Source organism: Drosophila hydei, unplaced genomic scaffold (genome assembly GCF_003285905.1).
Source record: "Drosophila hydei strain 15085-1641.00,03,60 unplaced genomic scaffold, DhydRS2 tig00000063-arrow-pilon, whole genome shotgun sequence".
NCBI lineage: Eukaryota > Metazoa > Arthropoda > Insecta > Diptera > Drosophilidae > Drosophila > Drosophila hydei.
The window spans coordinates 928,745-944,495 of NW_022045657.1; the positions used below are offsets into that span (position 1 = coordinate 928,745).

Here is a 15,751-nt window from a genome sequence, read left to right on the forward strand (position 1 = left end):
ATACAAAGTATATGAAAAATATGATGGTAGCTCGAAACATTATCAAGCTTTAGGAATATTAAGAAACAAAATTAAAAACGCCGCCGATATGGTACTCTCTTCGTTTGACACTCCTCTGAATTTTAGGGCCATTATAAATCGGTTAGATTTCACGTACGCAGACAAAAGACCGATATACCTAATTGAACAAGAGCTGTCAACACTCCGTCAAGGAAATCTGACACTACTACAGTACTATGACGAAGTGGAGAAGAAACTGACTTTACTCATAAATAAGACAATCATGACCTATGACGCCAACGTTGCCTCTTCGTTAAATGAGAAATACAGGGCAGACGCTCTACGAGTATTCATCTCAGGTACCAGGAAAACTTTAAGTGATGTCCTATTCTCAGCTAGACCAACTGACCTTCCGTCTGCACTGGCATTAGCCCAAGAAGTCGAGTCTAATCATGACCGGTATATGTTTGCCACGAATTTTGCACGTAGTTTAGAAGAAAAGGCTCAGAGAACAGTACAAAAACAACAAGGCAGAGATAGGAACCTAACTCAAGACCCAAAATACAACCAGCCAGGGAAAAGCCCATATTATAAGAAACAAGAATTCTCACCACGACGAGAACAAGTTGAACCAATGGACGTTGATACATCCGCTCGCTTCGGACAGACGACCCAATACCAGCAAAACACGGCTCCCTCAAAGCAAACTCAGTGGTCGACTCAACAACAAAACACAAAATATGAAAGTTACAATAATCAGGGACAAGCAAACAAGAGACCAAATAATAGTAGTGCACGACTCACAGGACCGAAGCAGCAAAGAGTTAACTATTTAGAAGCAAGAGATTCAGAATATGAACAGGACGGTAATAAATATCGGACCATCGCAGAAAATGAGGCAGAAGACATTGAAGACGAATCCGACGAATATGACCAGGTCCATTTTTTAGACCTGGCTCCCTGCTACCGTTCATAGAAAGATCAGTGGCAGGAAGGACAATAAGATTACTTATAGATACAGGGGCCTCTAAAAACTATGTTAAACCATTAAAAGAATTAAAACATATTAAGCCAGTAGAAAAACCCTTTCGAGTAAAATCAATTCATGGCTATAACGATATTGACAGGAAGTGTACAATGCATCTTTTTAACACAAATACAACATTTTTCTTACTACCAAACCTTACGAAATTTGACGGTATAATTGGACTTGATTTACTAAACCAAAACAACGTTATATTAGATTTCAAAAACAAGAAGTTAATAACAAACTGCACTTCCGAGACTATTAAATTTCTAAAATGCCCAGCCGTAAATTTTACGGATGTCAAAGAAATAGAAACCCCTCAAGCCATAACGACAAACTTTCAAACAATGCTCAAGAAACGAACAGGAGTCTTTGCGGAACCAAATGAGGCACTCCCGTATAATACCAACATCATTGCCACCATTAGAACAGAAAATGAGGATCCCATATATTCCAAACTATACCCATACCCAATGGGCGTATCGGAATTCGTAAACGCAGAAACTCAAGACCTGTTAAAAAACGGTATAATACGTCCATCTCGTTCACCGTACAATAACCCCGTTTGGGTTGTAGATAAAAAAGGTACTGATGAACAGGGAAGGAAAAAGAAGCGTTTAGTCATAGACTTCAGAAAACTTAACCAAAAAACAATAGACGACAAATATCCAATCCCCAATATTGCCTCTATCTTATCCAACTTAGGAACAGCAAGGTATTTTACAACCCTAGATCTGAAATCCGGATTTCACCAGATCTTACTTGCTGAAAAGGACAGAGAAAAGACAGCCTTTTCTATAGGAAGTGGAAAGTATGAGTTTTGCAGGCTCCCTTTTGGCTTGAAAAATGCACCCAGTATTTTTCAAAGAGCCATTGACGATGTGCTCAGAGAGCAAATCGGAAAATCTTGTTATGTTTACGTCGACGACGTAATAATTTTTTCTGAAAACATGGAAAACCACGTCAAACATATCGCCTGGGTCTTAGATAAGCTATACGAGGCCAACATGAGAGTTTCGCCAGAAAAATCACACTTTTTCAAAGAAAGCGTTGAATATCTAGGTTTCGTGGTCTCAAGTAAAGGTATAAAGACATGTCCAAGTAAAGTTGAAGCGATTCGTAACTACGAATTACCAACAACTCTGTTTAACGTCAGATCATTCCTCGGCCTGGCAAGCTACTATAGGTGTTTTATCAAGGACTTCGCATCTTTGGCAAAACCTATAAGCGACATCTTAAAAGGCGAAAACGGCAAAGTTAGCGCAGGACAATCAAAGAAAATACCAGTAAAATTCGACGAGAGTCAACTCACGGCATTTGAGAAACTAAAAGAGGTTCTCGCATCCGAAAATGTAATGTTACTCTACCCCGACTACAAGAAAGCGTTTGATTTAACAACTGATGCTTCGTCCTTTGGTCTAGGGGCAGTCTTATCCCAAGGTGGAAAACCAATCACCATGATATCAAGGACATTGAAAGATAGGGAACTTAGCTTTGCAACAAATGAAAGAGAATTACTTGCTATAGTCTGGGCCTTGAAAAGCCTCCGAAACTATCTGTACGGAGTAAAAAATTTAAATATCTTTACGGACCACCAACCCCTGACGTTTGCAGTATCTGACCGTAATCCAAACGCAAAAATCAGGCGTTGGAAAGCTTTTATAGACGAGTATAATGCAAATATCTATTACAAGCCAGGGAAGGAAAACTACGTTGCTGATGCGCTATCGCGGCATAATATTCATGCCTTGGAAGACGACGCACAGTCAGACAGAGCTACAATGCATAGCGAAGTATCACTCACGTACACTATAGAAACAACAGACAAACCAATCAACTGTTTCCAAAACCAAATTATAATTGAAGAAGATAGAGTAGCCTCTGATCGTACAGTCATTATATTCGGTAAAAAAATCCGACATACAATTCACTTCTCAGACAGAAATTCGTTAATCGAAAGAGTTTACGATGTAGTCAAAAAAGACGTCGTTAATGCAATCCATTGCGAGTTACCAGTACTGGCATTCATACAACATAAACTAATAGAAACTTTCCCAACAACAATATTTCGATATACAAAACATATGGTAAATGACATTTTTGACAAGAACGAACAAAAAGAAATAACTGTAACAGAACACAATCGAGCCCACAGAGCAGCTCAAGAAAATGTAAAACAGATTTTACAAGACTACTTTTTTCCAAAAATGACAAAACTAGCTAACGAAGTGGTTGCAAATTGCAAAATCTGTAAAACAGCTAAGTACAACCGTCACCCACAAAAACAAATACTTGGAGAAACTCCTATACCTTCCTATGTGGGTGAAATGCTACACATTGACGTATACTCAACTGATAAAAAATACTTCCTTACATGCATAGACAAATTTTCAAAATTCGCAACCGTTCAACCCATTGCTTCAAGGACAATAATCGACATACAATCGGCAATTTTACAACTTGTAAATTTTTATCGACATATCAAGACGATCTATTGCGATAATGAACCCTCCTTAAAGTCCGAAACAATAAAATCACTATTAAACGGCCAGTATGACATTCAAATCGTAAACGCCCCACCACTCCATAGTACTTCAAATGGACAAGTCGAGAGATTTCATAGCACCCTCAGCGACATCGCAAGATGCCTAACAGCTCAAAGAAAAATTACAGATACCGTTGAAACGATACTCCAAGCAACTATTGAATACAACAACACAGTTCACTCGGTAACAGACAAACGTCCAATCGACATAATCCACTCATCCTCCCCAGAACTTAAAATTGAAATAAGAAATAAAATTCAAAAAGCACAGCAGCTCCAAATAAACAGGGTAAATGAAACAAGACACGATAGACAATTCCAAGTAGGCGATACAGTTCTTGTAAAGGCAAACAGACGTTTAGGGAACAAATTGACACCACTGTACAATGAAAACAAAATTGACGCAGACTTGGGGACAACGGTCTTAATAAAAGGGAGGGTGGTCCACAAAGACAACCTAAGGTAAACAAAACATTAAACCCTTTTTATTTCTTTTTATCTTTAGGATTTGGGCTATAATTCTCTTCGCCACAACGGTAGCGACGAAACTTACCGATTATACGAACACAGATTACATACCGATCTCAGACGGATATGTAACCATTTGGACGGATTTCCAATATTTAAAACATTCAACTAATCTTACTCTATACTCAGCAATAGTAGAGGACACGAAGAAATTAAGACAAAATTTTCCACGATCACATATGAGACAGTTATTAGACACAGATATACAACATATAGAAGCACTAATAGCCACAGTAAATATCCATCATAGACATGCTAGGAGCATTAATATGCTAGGCACCGTTCTTAAAGTCGTAGCTGGCACGCCAGACTCCGACGACTTGGAAAATCTTAAATTTACACAGAAAGAACTTGTAGAATCAGAAAACAGGCAAGTAACTATAAACACAAAAATGCAAGAACAAATAAATAAGCTAACCGACACAGTAAACCTCATAACAAAAACAAAGCAAATAGATACAGAACATTTGTATGAGACACTGCTCTCAAGAAACAGAATAATTATTTCAGAACTAGAAACCTTGATGCTATCAGTAACACTTGCAAAGGTTGGAATTGTAAACCCCTCCATATTAGATTCTTCTGACTTAAAAAATATTGTTAATGAACACCCTATAAATATCACTATTACTGACTTAATGGAAGTATCTCAAGTTAAAGTCTTGCTAAATAATAACTTTTTACACTTTATTATAAGATACCCTAAGCCTAACATAGTATGTAAAAAATTAACAATATACCCTGTCCAACACGATGGCATTGTAATCAATTTCGCCGAAGACTACGATATAGCTGTTTGCGACAACCATGTAATATCAATAGGAAATTGTAGCACAGCCCTCACAACAACGTTCTGTAAGAAATTACCCTATACAACGTGCGCGCAACAACTGCACTCAGGTGGCACTGCACATTGCTCAACTCGACCCAGCCATCTTGAACCTCTAACCATCATCGACGATGGCGTTATCATCATCAACGACAGAGTGGCTATAGTTGACGAGCAAATGGTGAAAGGGACATTCCTCCTTACCTTTGACAACGAGATAAAGGTAAACGGCACCGTATATAAAAATCAAAAAAAATACGTGAGGAAATCCCCGAGACCAGCGGCATCCACGCTTCTAAATATAACGGATCATCAGGAAATACCGAGCCTGCCGTACCTACAGAAGCTAAGCATAAAAAACATCCGGGACATTGCTCAAATAGAAGAACAACTGGTAAAAAGACCAATAATATCTGGACTAACCGTGGTCATCATTCTACTTTCCTGCTACGCCTCAATGAAACTTTATCAAAGACATCAGAGGAGCAAACGTCAACTTGATCTTCAAGCGGTAATTAACAGTTTGAAGAACTCCGAGGACGTCATTCACCTAAGTGGGGGAGGAGTTAACACAATTGATCAGCAGAACGTAAATATTGAAGCTGACCATGCATTCTCAGCATAAATGCTTACGACACCAGCTGTCTCAAGCGGACATTGCACAACAGCGGAAGCGTCCACGCGCAACAATGTTGCTGACCAGCGACCTAGTACTGTATGCAATGCCAGCGTTTTCAGGGCTTAGGGCTAGCTTCTATTATAAGAACGATTGTCAAATAGAGTTAGTTGATTTTTGGAAATAAAGAACGTCGGTCATCGCCACGGAATTCACAAAGTCTTCTCATTTTTCGAATAAGTGTTAACGCCGATACTCCGTACGCGCTTAACATAATTTCGAAATCTTAAAATAAATAACTTATATACATGGTATGCATGGCATGCAGCAGCCTGCTTATTATTCTCATATCCGTTAGCAAGTGCAAGAGTGAGCAGGGAACGACAGGGCGCGGTGGCTGTGGCGAAGCATTGAGCTGGTTGTGTTCTCTGTGTGTACACAATTTTGTTTTATGGTTTTTTAGTTATGAAACTGAAACTGTATTACATACAAGCAGGCAGACATACACTCGCATGTAAAACACACATCAACCACAACAACAGCAGCTCGAGCTTAAAGCGGCGCCAGCGAAACGGCTCTCATTCCTGTTGTTGCTGTTGTTGTTGTTTGTATTGCTCGCTGGCATATTTACGCAGTTTTTTATGCCAACTGGGATTGAATGCTGAAGTGTGGGAGTTATGGGCGTGGCTGGCAGTTGCGCAGCGCGCGTCAGATAATGTAAACGTTGTTTAAAGTTTTTAAACGCAGTTTTGCAATACACCCGCCGCGTGTCTGTTTACCCCGTTGCCCCGCTTAACCAAGCATAAAGTGCTAGGTGAAACGCTGCTGGCGCTTTACTTTCCCTGGGAAATTGAACTTTTCCCCGAATTGCACGGCAGAGTTGTCGACTTGACTCTAACGAAGGCTCCTGTTTGGCTTATTTCTATGTAAATGGACCGAAAGCGCACTTCTGACTGCTTGCAGCAGCAGGCAAAAGATATCCCAAGCATCCCAAGCAATCTCTCTCTCTCTCTATCTCTCTATGTGTCGCTCAGTATCTCGGCATGCCAGTAAGCGCTGCTATAACCGCCATGAAAACCCTTTAGCTAGTCATTCGCCAGTCTCTTTTTGAAGTGCAGAGGGAGCCAGTCGGCGAATCGTTTATTTGAATGCAATTGACTGAAGGCTTAGCCCGGCAAAATGTGCGGCCGCACTGGGGATTAGTCTGCTGGCGACATGTTGGCTTATAGCTGAGCCGTTGACGCTGACAGCGATGGCCAACGTTGATGCTGCCGCCAGTCCGACTGTTTCTCTGTGAGTAGCTACAGCTGCATCAGCAACAGGAGTAGCAGCAGCAGCAGCTACAACAGTCGGTTGCAACGGCACGCATACATGTATTTCCGCATCCGCATCCGTTTCCGCTTTGTGCATTGGTAAGCAACTGAAAACAGGCAGCAAACATACACAAGCACACGCACACACACACACATACACACACAAGCAGAGGCCCGCACACACATAAACATTGCGACAGCTACAGACACTGAGTGGTAGGCAAAAAGACAGCCGACAGCAGCAACAACAATAATAAGCGACATCAGCAGCTGACTATGTTTGCAGACTTGACTGGCAAACACTCTGTAGCTAGTTCTGAATGGGTCAATCAAGTCAATCAATAACTGAAAACTGATTGCATTCGCATATATCGATATCAGAGGCATATGACAGCTGGAAATTGGGCCTAAAAGAAAATGAATTATTCTACATTTGAACTTGCCTTAACTCATAATAAACTTAATTTAACTACAATCGATACTTATCGATAATTATAAACTAATAGCAATCTCGCACTCTCGCGTAATAAAAAAGACTTCAAGCAACTTAAAGACTTTCACGCCATATATTATATGAGCTTTGATAGCACCTATTGAAGTCTCAGTGAATAAAAAAATGTATTACAACTATGCAGCAATAATCAAACTTTCCTGCTAATATGAAAATAAGAGCTGAGCTCACCACAGCTGCAGAGACTTATTAACTCTGCTTGTTGCATACCTCTGCAGTTGTCCCACATACCCTTTATTCTCCAATTTGAAAGAGTACAGGGTATAGCCAACCAAGACTGCGACGGCGGCAACTGTCATGGGTTTTATGGCCACATTTGCCAATTGTTTGTTGAATTGTTGACGTAAATGTCACTCGACTGAAAGGCTCGTCGTATGGGCGTGGGCGTGGCACAACCAACAGACATGGCTTGTTGGCTTCTTGCTTCATGCTATTATTGTCACCAGCAGCGGCAGCAGAAGTGCTGCTTCTTCTTCTTGTTCTTTACAGCAGCCGTCAACGCATCCGACGGCATCGTTAATCTTGTTTAAGGTACAGCCGTAGCACAGCTTTTGGCCAAGTCGCTCTATGGGCAATGCGCATTCCGCACCTGTTTGAATTGCGAAACATTGTCAGGGTAACGCTCGAATCCCAACTAGACGAAACAGTTGCTCAAGCAAAAATGTGTTACATAATGCGGGATGCGTAAGAAGAGTAACCTAATTATATTATATTATTAATTTAGATTAGATGCACGAAACGTGCAAGTGTTAGTCCCATAGGTCTGAGAGTAAATAAATTCGTTTACATAAATCAGTTATTCGATAGGCCCAGTTCTTGCCATAACTGGCAGGCTTAAAGCCAAGCTTAAGCAAAGCTTATCGAATTACCATATTTGTCATTAAAGTAGCATTTAATAATAATAATTAGACAACTGATTATATTACGAAGGCATTTAAATCGGGCTTTAGTTCAGTTAAAGAAAGATGCATTAAATTGAAGTAAATGAATTTTACATAGTCATGAAATTAAATTGATCGCATTAATTCCTTAAATATTATTATGTCATTTCGCTCAGTTTTTATTTATTTTTGTCAAATGAAGACAGCTTTCGCTAAAGGCGAAATTCCATGCGTACAGCTGCAGACAATTTTTATTTTTATTTTTTTGCATTTTATTTAATTTACGTTCAGGGCAAAGGCAGACCCTGCTGGTCGGCATTCCAATGTTCGTTCCACGTAACCAGCCAACAACCAACAAACTACAACATGCAAAATATGATATTTATTGCGGAATGCACACATATATATATATATATATATATATATATATATATATATATATGTATATAGCTGGGTGAGGGTAGAACAAGTTGGTCTACTTGACTTTCACTTAAGCAAAGTATAATTTCCTTATGAAATGGATTTGTCATTCTGGGAAACTGTTACACGAACTGTGTGGGGCTTCAACTTAAGCCTTGACAACTGGAAGACATTAAATACAAAAAAATGTTTTAGACAACATAACTTCATAATTAATATTGCAAAGTCCCATTTCTGTTTCCTCTAACTACAGTCTTAACAGTATTTCTAATCAGAGAGAAACTGCAGCTCATTAGGTTAGTTAAGCTTTTAAATGTGTAGAGTATACAAAATGCGCATATTCTTGTAAATAACTTGAGCTCTCTCGCTTCATCCATAATTTATAATTCATGATCGTTGACATTTTGAGATGGATATTGCAGAATTAATTAATTTCAAGTGCCTTAAACGTCTCAATTATTCAATTAATATTAACAATATTATTAATGTGTATTATGTAGGTTAAAACAACATGCTATCAGCCTTTTGCATCTTAGCTCACTGCCATCTAGTTCTATGCCAAGAGCACACAACACCCAAGCACTTGACTGTTATTCGAATTTAGATCATCTTTGATTATTAATAAGTATTACCTATAAAACATAAGTGTTCAAGTGGCTTAAGCGCATTTTAACTGAATGTCGAAAGTGAAGCCTAAGTGCCTCATACCTGACAGGCTTGCAACATTCAATCTTTGATCTAAAAGGAATTTATATACTAAATCTTATGATCAAGCTTACTTCTAGCAAATCACAGCGAATGGATTACAATAAACCTCAAGCAAATACAGAACACCTAATACTCTTTGTAATCCATAACTGTTTGTCTAGCTTGCTTATCCTTTGAAGTAACCAAATCCTTTGTTGTCTTGTCTAAAACTGACCTCGTTAGACCAAGTAAGCAAGTGTAATGGTTACACTAACACCATGTCAAAAATTGATGGCCCAAAGAGTAAGGCAGAGAAAAGAGAGCGAGTGACCGAGAGAAAGGGGGTTGTAAAAGAGATGGCGATAAAGTGCTCCTGGTGCTGTTGCTGCTGCTGCTGCTGCTGTTTCTGCTCATGATATACATACCTTCCGCTTGGCCGCCAGTTGCTCCAAATGCAGCGGGCGATGTTTGCATTGCGTCGCAGTTTTTTTCATTCGTGTTGGTTTTAATTCAATTTAACAATCGCGTTTTTCTCATGCACTTTTCACCATTTTTCTTTTTTTTCTCTCTTTTGCTCCGCCGCTTCTGCTGCGCTGTGTGTTTTGCATTGTTGCTGCCAACGAAGCGAACCGGAAGTTGCACAGCGGCAGCAGCAGCTGCAGCATCAGCAGCAGCAGCAGCAGCAGCAGCAGCAGGAACAACAGCATCAACAGCAGCCATTAGCGCAAATGAAATTGGATTTTGTGCCCCAAACACTCAAAGAAATTTAATCAAAAGACGTCCGCATGCTCCCCACCATCCATCCATCGGCCATATTTGAAGCATTTTTACTCGGCTTGCATTATATATATATAATATAATGATTATTAAATCGTGTGCAAATATTTCAAATGCTCGTACGTTCGCAACGTTCGGAAAATGATTGCTGATCATATTTTGTTTTCATGCTAAAAGCACCAACAGCAAGTCGAAGAATCTATACCCTTCTAGGCATGCTCAGTTTCTGCAGCTTTAGTTATCTAGACAGTATATAATATTCGGTGTCTTGTCGTTTTTATCCACGTCACTTAAACTATATGTATATCTATATTTCGAATATTTAAATTGAATACATATAATTTCTAATAAAAGCAGCTTATATTTATATAGACATAAGCTCTACAACTGATGCACAGACAGTACGACCTAACTCCATCAGGAGTGCAGTAAATTGCTATGTCCAAAAGCTCTCTGGCTATCCATGAGATAATCCTAATATATTCCACAAGTGTATAATAAATTTGTAGCAACTCGGTGCTTCCATCACAGTTGTCTGCATCTATAACAAATTTTATGGCCATGCCATGCGCTGGCTGCTGTGCGCCTCAGGTGAAATAACTGAACCAACTGCAAAATGTGTGCATTTTGTGTATCCCTCTGGATTTTTCCTTTTGACCAACTTATCCATAATTATAATAACGAACGTATAACTTCCTTGGATGGGCTGTCTAGTCCACATCTTTGCTGACTCGAAATTCAAAATAATTGAAGCATGCTGCTTCAGCAATTAAATCGATTGAGGCACTTACCTTGTGTGTGATATCTAAAGGTAATATATGTGTAATTAATTATAATTGGTTTACAATTGCTTCAATTCAAATAGTTCAGTTGAGCCAAAACATTTCAGAAATGATCTCCCTTTGCACCTAATAGAATTTCAATGGGGCTTACATTTTGTTGAATTGAAGCACTCTCCTAAAATAACAAAGCGTCTTAAATATGGAAATGCGTCAATCAAATGAAGTGGGATGAAGACTTTGTCACTAAGCTATGTGTAATATGTTTAAATTTCAAGTTTAATAATTTAATATTTCAATTTCGAAGTCCGAAATACAAATAATTTAACGCTCGAATTATAGAAGTCGTGTTCGGTTGGCCCACAAAATTCAGTTTATTTTTAATATATTATAACATTATCAGTCGGTTATGAATACACATAAAGAGCGAGTGTATTTTAGACACAGTTTACAGCAAGCACACAGACAGAAACAAAGGGAGAGAGAGAGAGAGAGAGAAAGAGAGAGAGAGAGAGAAAGAGAGAGAGAGAGAAAGAGAGAGAGCGAGAGAGAGAGAGAGCGAGAGAGAGAGAGGGAGAGAGAGAGAGAGAGAGAGAGAGAAAGAGAGAGAGAGAGAGAAAGAGAGAGAGATAGAAGATCTCTCTCTCTCTCCCTCTCTCTCTCTCTCCTCTCTTCTCTTCTCTCTCTCTCATCTCTGGCTCTCGCGCTCTCGTCTCTCTCTGCTCTTCTCTCGTCTCGCTCGTCCCTCCCTACTCTAGTCTCGCTCTACACCGTCTCTCTCTCGCTCCTCTCGACTCTCTCCCTCTCTCTTCTCTCTCTCTCTCGTCGTTCGCTCTCTCCCTCTCCTCTCCCTCCTCGCCACACACATACACACTTACATATTTGTTATTTAACTATAACTAAAACATTGATTATCTAGGTTAATAGTCAAAAGTACATTTAAAATTTAAGTGGTGCGTCGTTGGAGCAATTAGGTCCAGACAACGCGTTTGCGTGCAAACTTGGGCGGAACGGATGTTAGTGGGTCGACAACGTTCATTGAGCGCGTATTGTCAAGGCGTGGCGTATCCACACGTCCACGTACGGGCGGCAGATCCTGCCAGACATCTAGATTGAGATTGGTAAAGGAGTCGCTGACCTTGGGCATCAGGTCATTCTCTTCGCCGGCATCGATCTGACTGGGACAAGCGTTTGGCTGCTCGGGTTTATCACAGGGCACGGCTTCGATGGCTTCTATGCCTTCTTCGGAGCGTGGCGAAGAGAGCTCATCTTCTTTGATGAGCTGCTCTAGCTTCTTGGTGGCTTGCTCAATGCCCGCAATGTGTGTGGCACGCAGCTCGACGATCGACTCCTGCTCGGTGACATTCTCGCGCAGCATGCCGCTCAGCAGCTGCTGCTCCTGCTCGATTATCCTGTTGATGTCGCCGAAGCGCTGCAAATGCTGTTCACGCCAATTCTCCTCGCATTTCTGCAATTGATATTTGGCCTCTGACTCGTACATCGTATCGATTTGATTGGCGGCCAGTTTTTCGTTTTCCAGTTGATCCTTGCATTTATTGAGCACACCTTGCAGCTGCTCCGTCCTAATGGCATACTTGGCTATGCGCTCGAGCAGATTTATGCATAGCAAGATCTGTTTGCAAAAGGCCTCGTTGCGATTGCGTATGAAGATCTTGATCTTCTTCTGATTGAAGGCCTGCTTTACATCCGACTGACGCAACATCAGTGCTGTGGACTCCTCCAACAGGCTTTTCTCCTTTTCGAGTTCCGTTATAAATAGGCGGAAATTTTGTTCCTCCTGCTTCAGCTTTTCCGCCTGCCCCTGGCGCTCTTTCAGCTCCGCCATATGCGATTCCTGGAGTGCGCGTATATCCTTGATTTCCTGTTCGCGTATAAGCTGACGCTCCTTCTGCGCCTGCTCGGTTCGACTCATCTCCTGTTGGAGCAACAGCTGCTGCTCGGCGGCTAGTGCCTCGCGCTCCTCTCGATGCTGCTCCTGCTCTATTTGTTTGTCCAGCCAGTTGAGTTTGGCCAGTACCTCGTTGTTGGACTTGGACTGATACAGCAGCTTTTCGTCGTCAACGCCATGGCGCCAGCGACCGTACAATTTGGCCTCCAATTCCAGTTTACGCTTGAGCTGCTCCTGCTCCTGGATTGACTGGTTAATGGACTCTAGAGTCTTAATATCAGCGGGTGCGTCACGAGGCCGACGCTTGCGACCCAGTTCCAGATCGTAGACATTATTATCCTGATCTAGAAGCTGCCGCAGCTTGATGCGACGCTCATTCAGCTCAAGCTCCTTTTGCTGCTGAGTCTTGCGCTGCTGCAGTTGCTTGTCGGCCTTGTCGTAATACTCCTTATTGGTCCAGTTCTCATAGCGCGACGTCACCTGACCCCAATGGTCGTAATAACGATTCACCTGCTGTATCGCCTCAACCCGGTTGTTCACCTGCTCCTGACGCCAGGCATACGCCGCATGCTGATGATTCAACCGGCCCGACATGTCCTGCAAGCAAAATAGAGAAGAGAAGAAGAATGTGTGAGAAATGTGACCAGCTGAATGACAAGTTCATAAACTTCTAGACACTGCCGTGCTCACTCGTGCCTGACACAGCCTCTGGAAGATGATGAAAAGCCAACGAGGCAACTTGAGTAGCAAAAGATGAAAAAGGAAAAAAAACTTCAATTTGCCGTTTGATTGCGCTGCATGAGCATTTGTCAAAAAGCACAAGCACTCGAGATATTAGCTCTCAGAAGCACGCTTATTTATTTATATATTTTTTATATTTGAAACTTATTGAGGCTATAATCGTCGCCTAGTCAAGAGGAAAATAGTGCTGTTTGAGCTGTTAGGCTATAAATGTCAAGTGCTTTGACATATGCAACAAGTGTAAGGGAACCGGAAACAAAGATTAAAGTTTATTTTGAAAGCTTTTTGCCTTAAATCAGTTTAAGAACTAAGGCTTATTTATTGATACTAGTAAATGTTTTTATATACATAAATATATGAGTCAATGTTTCTTTGAGCTGCTCTAAACACGAAGACTTTATTTTAAATGAAAAGTAAATAAAATTTGAGCAGCCAAAGAGGATACCTAGCTATGAAGCGAAGCTATTTGATTCAAAGGGTATTAAACATAAAGCAGCTTATCGCATATGAATATCTCAATTGCACACTTAAATATTAAATATTAAATATATTATTTTAAAGCGATTTTAGCAGGCACTAAACATTTTTATTATATTTAAAAACATAACTAGTTCAGCTTGCTGGGAGTGCCCTTCCTGTGGGTTTTAAGTTAAGTAACTGACAGGAAGCTGTTAGTTTCAAACAACAGCTACTGAACTGGGACTAGATCAGACCAGACGAACGTCTCAATCTCGGTTCGGTCTGGTTTGGCTTGGTCCACTATGGCAACAAACCACCAAATTTCGGGCTTGTTAGAGATTAGATATGGCGCTCTTTACGCTGGCCATGGCTGTTCGCTATTTTTTTCCTTTACTTTTTGGTTTCTGCCTGGCAGCAGCTGTCACTAACTGCCAAGCGAGCAGCCAGAAGCGGCAGGCAGAAGCAAAAGCAACGTAACCAACCAACCAACCAACCAGCCAGCCAGCTACCCAAACTCGCAGAAGCTGTTGCTTGGCCAATGTCGCACGACCACCACTCGCATAGCGCCCACCACCAGCTGCCCCACCTACTCCTGCTTCAGCCTTGATCCCAACGAGTTTTGAGATACAGGCAACTGTCCATCCCAAGCGTCCATCCATCAACGTGGCCCCGTTGCAATATGTCAGAGGCCTGAACACAGAGCGTGCTTCGAGCTACGTTTTGGATACCGCTGAAAGCCGCCTACCAACCACCAACCACTAACCACCACCCACATTTGCCGGCATCGGGATGCAAATTGACGTTGGCGTTGCGTGGACGGCGGGTTTGCTAATTTTCTGCGAGATTTATGGGCAGCACGAAGCGCATTGATATATGCCAAATTGTTTACAAATTGATTACATTATTAATAATGCCCACAGCAGCAGCCACACCACCGCCGCCACAACAAGCAACACCCGTTTCCAGAATGTTGCGTTTGGTTTATACAAAATGCATAATATATTTCCCACAAAGTACTTCTTATGTCATGTGACTGACAAAACTTTGCCAATAAATCAAGCAACGGTGCGAACAAGCTGGATTGCGGGTGGGGCTGGCGGCGCTGGCATGCTGTTGGGAGTGGCACACGTGTGGCCGCCCACATTTCAATCGAGCGGGCGACAGTTGAGCCCACAGCTCAAATGCCAAGATGACGCCCAAATAGACTTAATACACTTTCGGCACACCAAATTCACTTCCTTAATTGAAATTTTAATTTGAATACTTTGCCAAAGTTTTGGCATTCAGCCCAGGATCATGGAGCGAAGGGAGGATTGGAAGGCGTGTCACAAGATATCTAGACAGACACAAACATACACACACACACACACACACACTACAACCTCACACAATAACAAAAACAGCCAAACAAACAAGCAAAAGTCGCTGCTGTCGCCAACAACTGCCAACCAGTCAGCCCAGCCAGCCCAGCCAGCCAGCCAACAGCTTCCCTTGCTCCTCGTTGCTTCTAGTCAATCCTGAAACGTAGCTGCTCCTGCTGCTGTTGGCTGGCGTCTGCTCTCAGACTCCTGGATATATAGCAATCTCACAGGCTCAGCGCTTTTCAATTTACGCGCCGCGCAAATCGTTTGTCATTTTATGTATGCCTTAATATATGGCATGTGCGTGTCGTGGAGCCCGCTCTGCCATCAGTTAAGAGATCTAGAATACCACGCCTTCCCGCCCACCG

General features: G+C 41.4%; 1 protein-coding gene across 2 annotated transcripts in view; it reads right to left on the minus strand.

Moving 5' to 3' along the window:
* Positions 1–11,818: 11,818 nt before the first annotated feature.
* Positions 11,819–15,751, minus strand: part of LOC111604586 (trichoplein keratin filament-binding protein) — a 33,790-nt gene continuing 29,857 nt past the window's right edge. Inside the window, exons 1-2 of one of the 2 annotated variants that reach the window (XM_023322694.2) lie at positions 13,513–13,662; positions 11,819–13,419 (exon numbers count right to left, since the gene is read on the minus strand). In XM_023322694.2, the coding sequence (XP_023178462.2) occupies positions 11,884–13,416 (1,533 nt within the window). In that variant the 5' untranslated portion in view covers positions 13,417–13,419; positions 13,513–13,662 and the 3' untranslated portion in view covers positions 11,819–11,883. Of the gene's footprint in view, positions 13,420–13,512; positions 13,663–15,751 lie in introns of those variants that run through there. The other variant, XM_023322693.2, reaches the window with a different exon arrangement.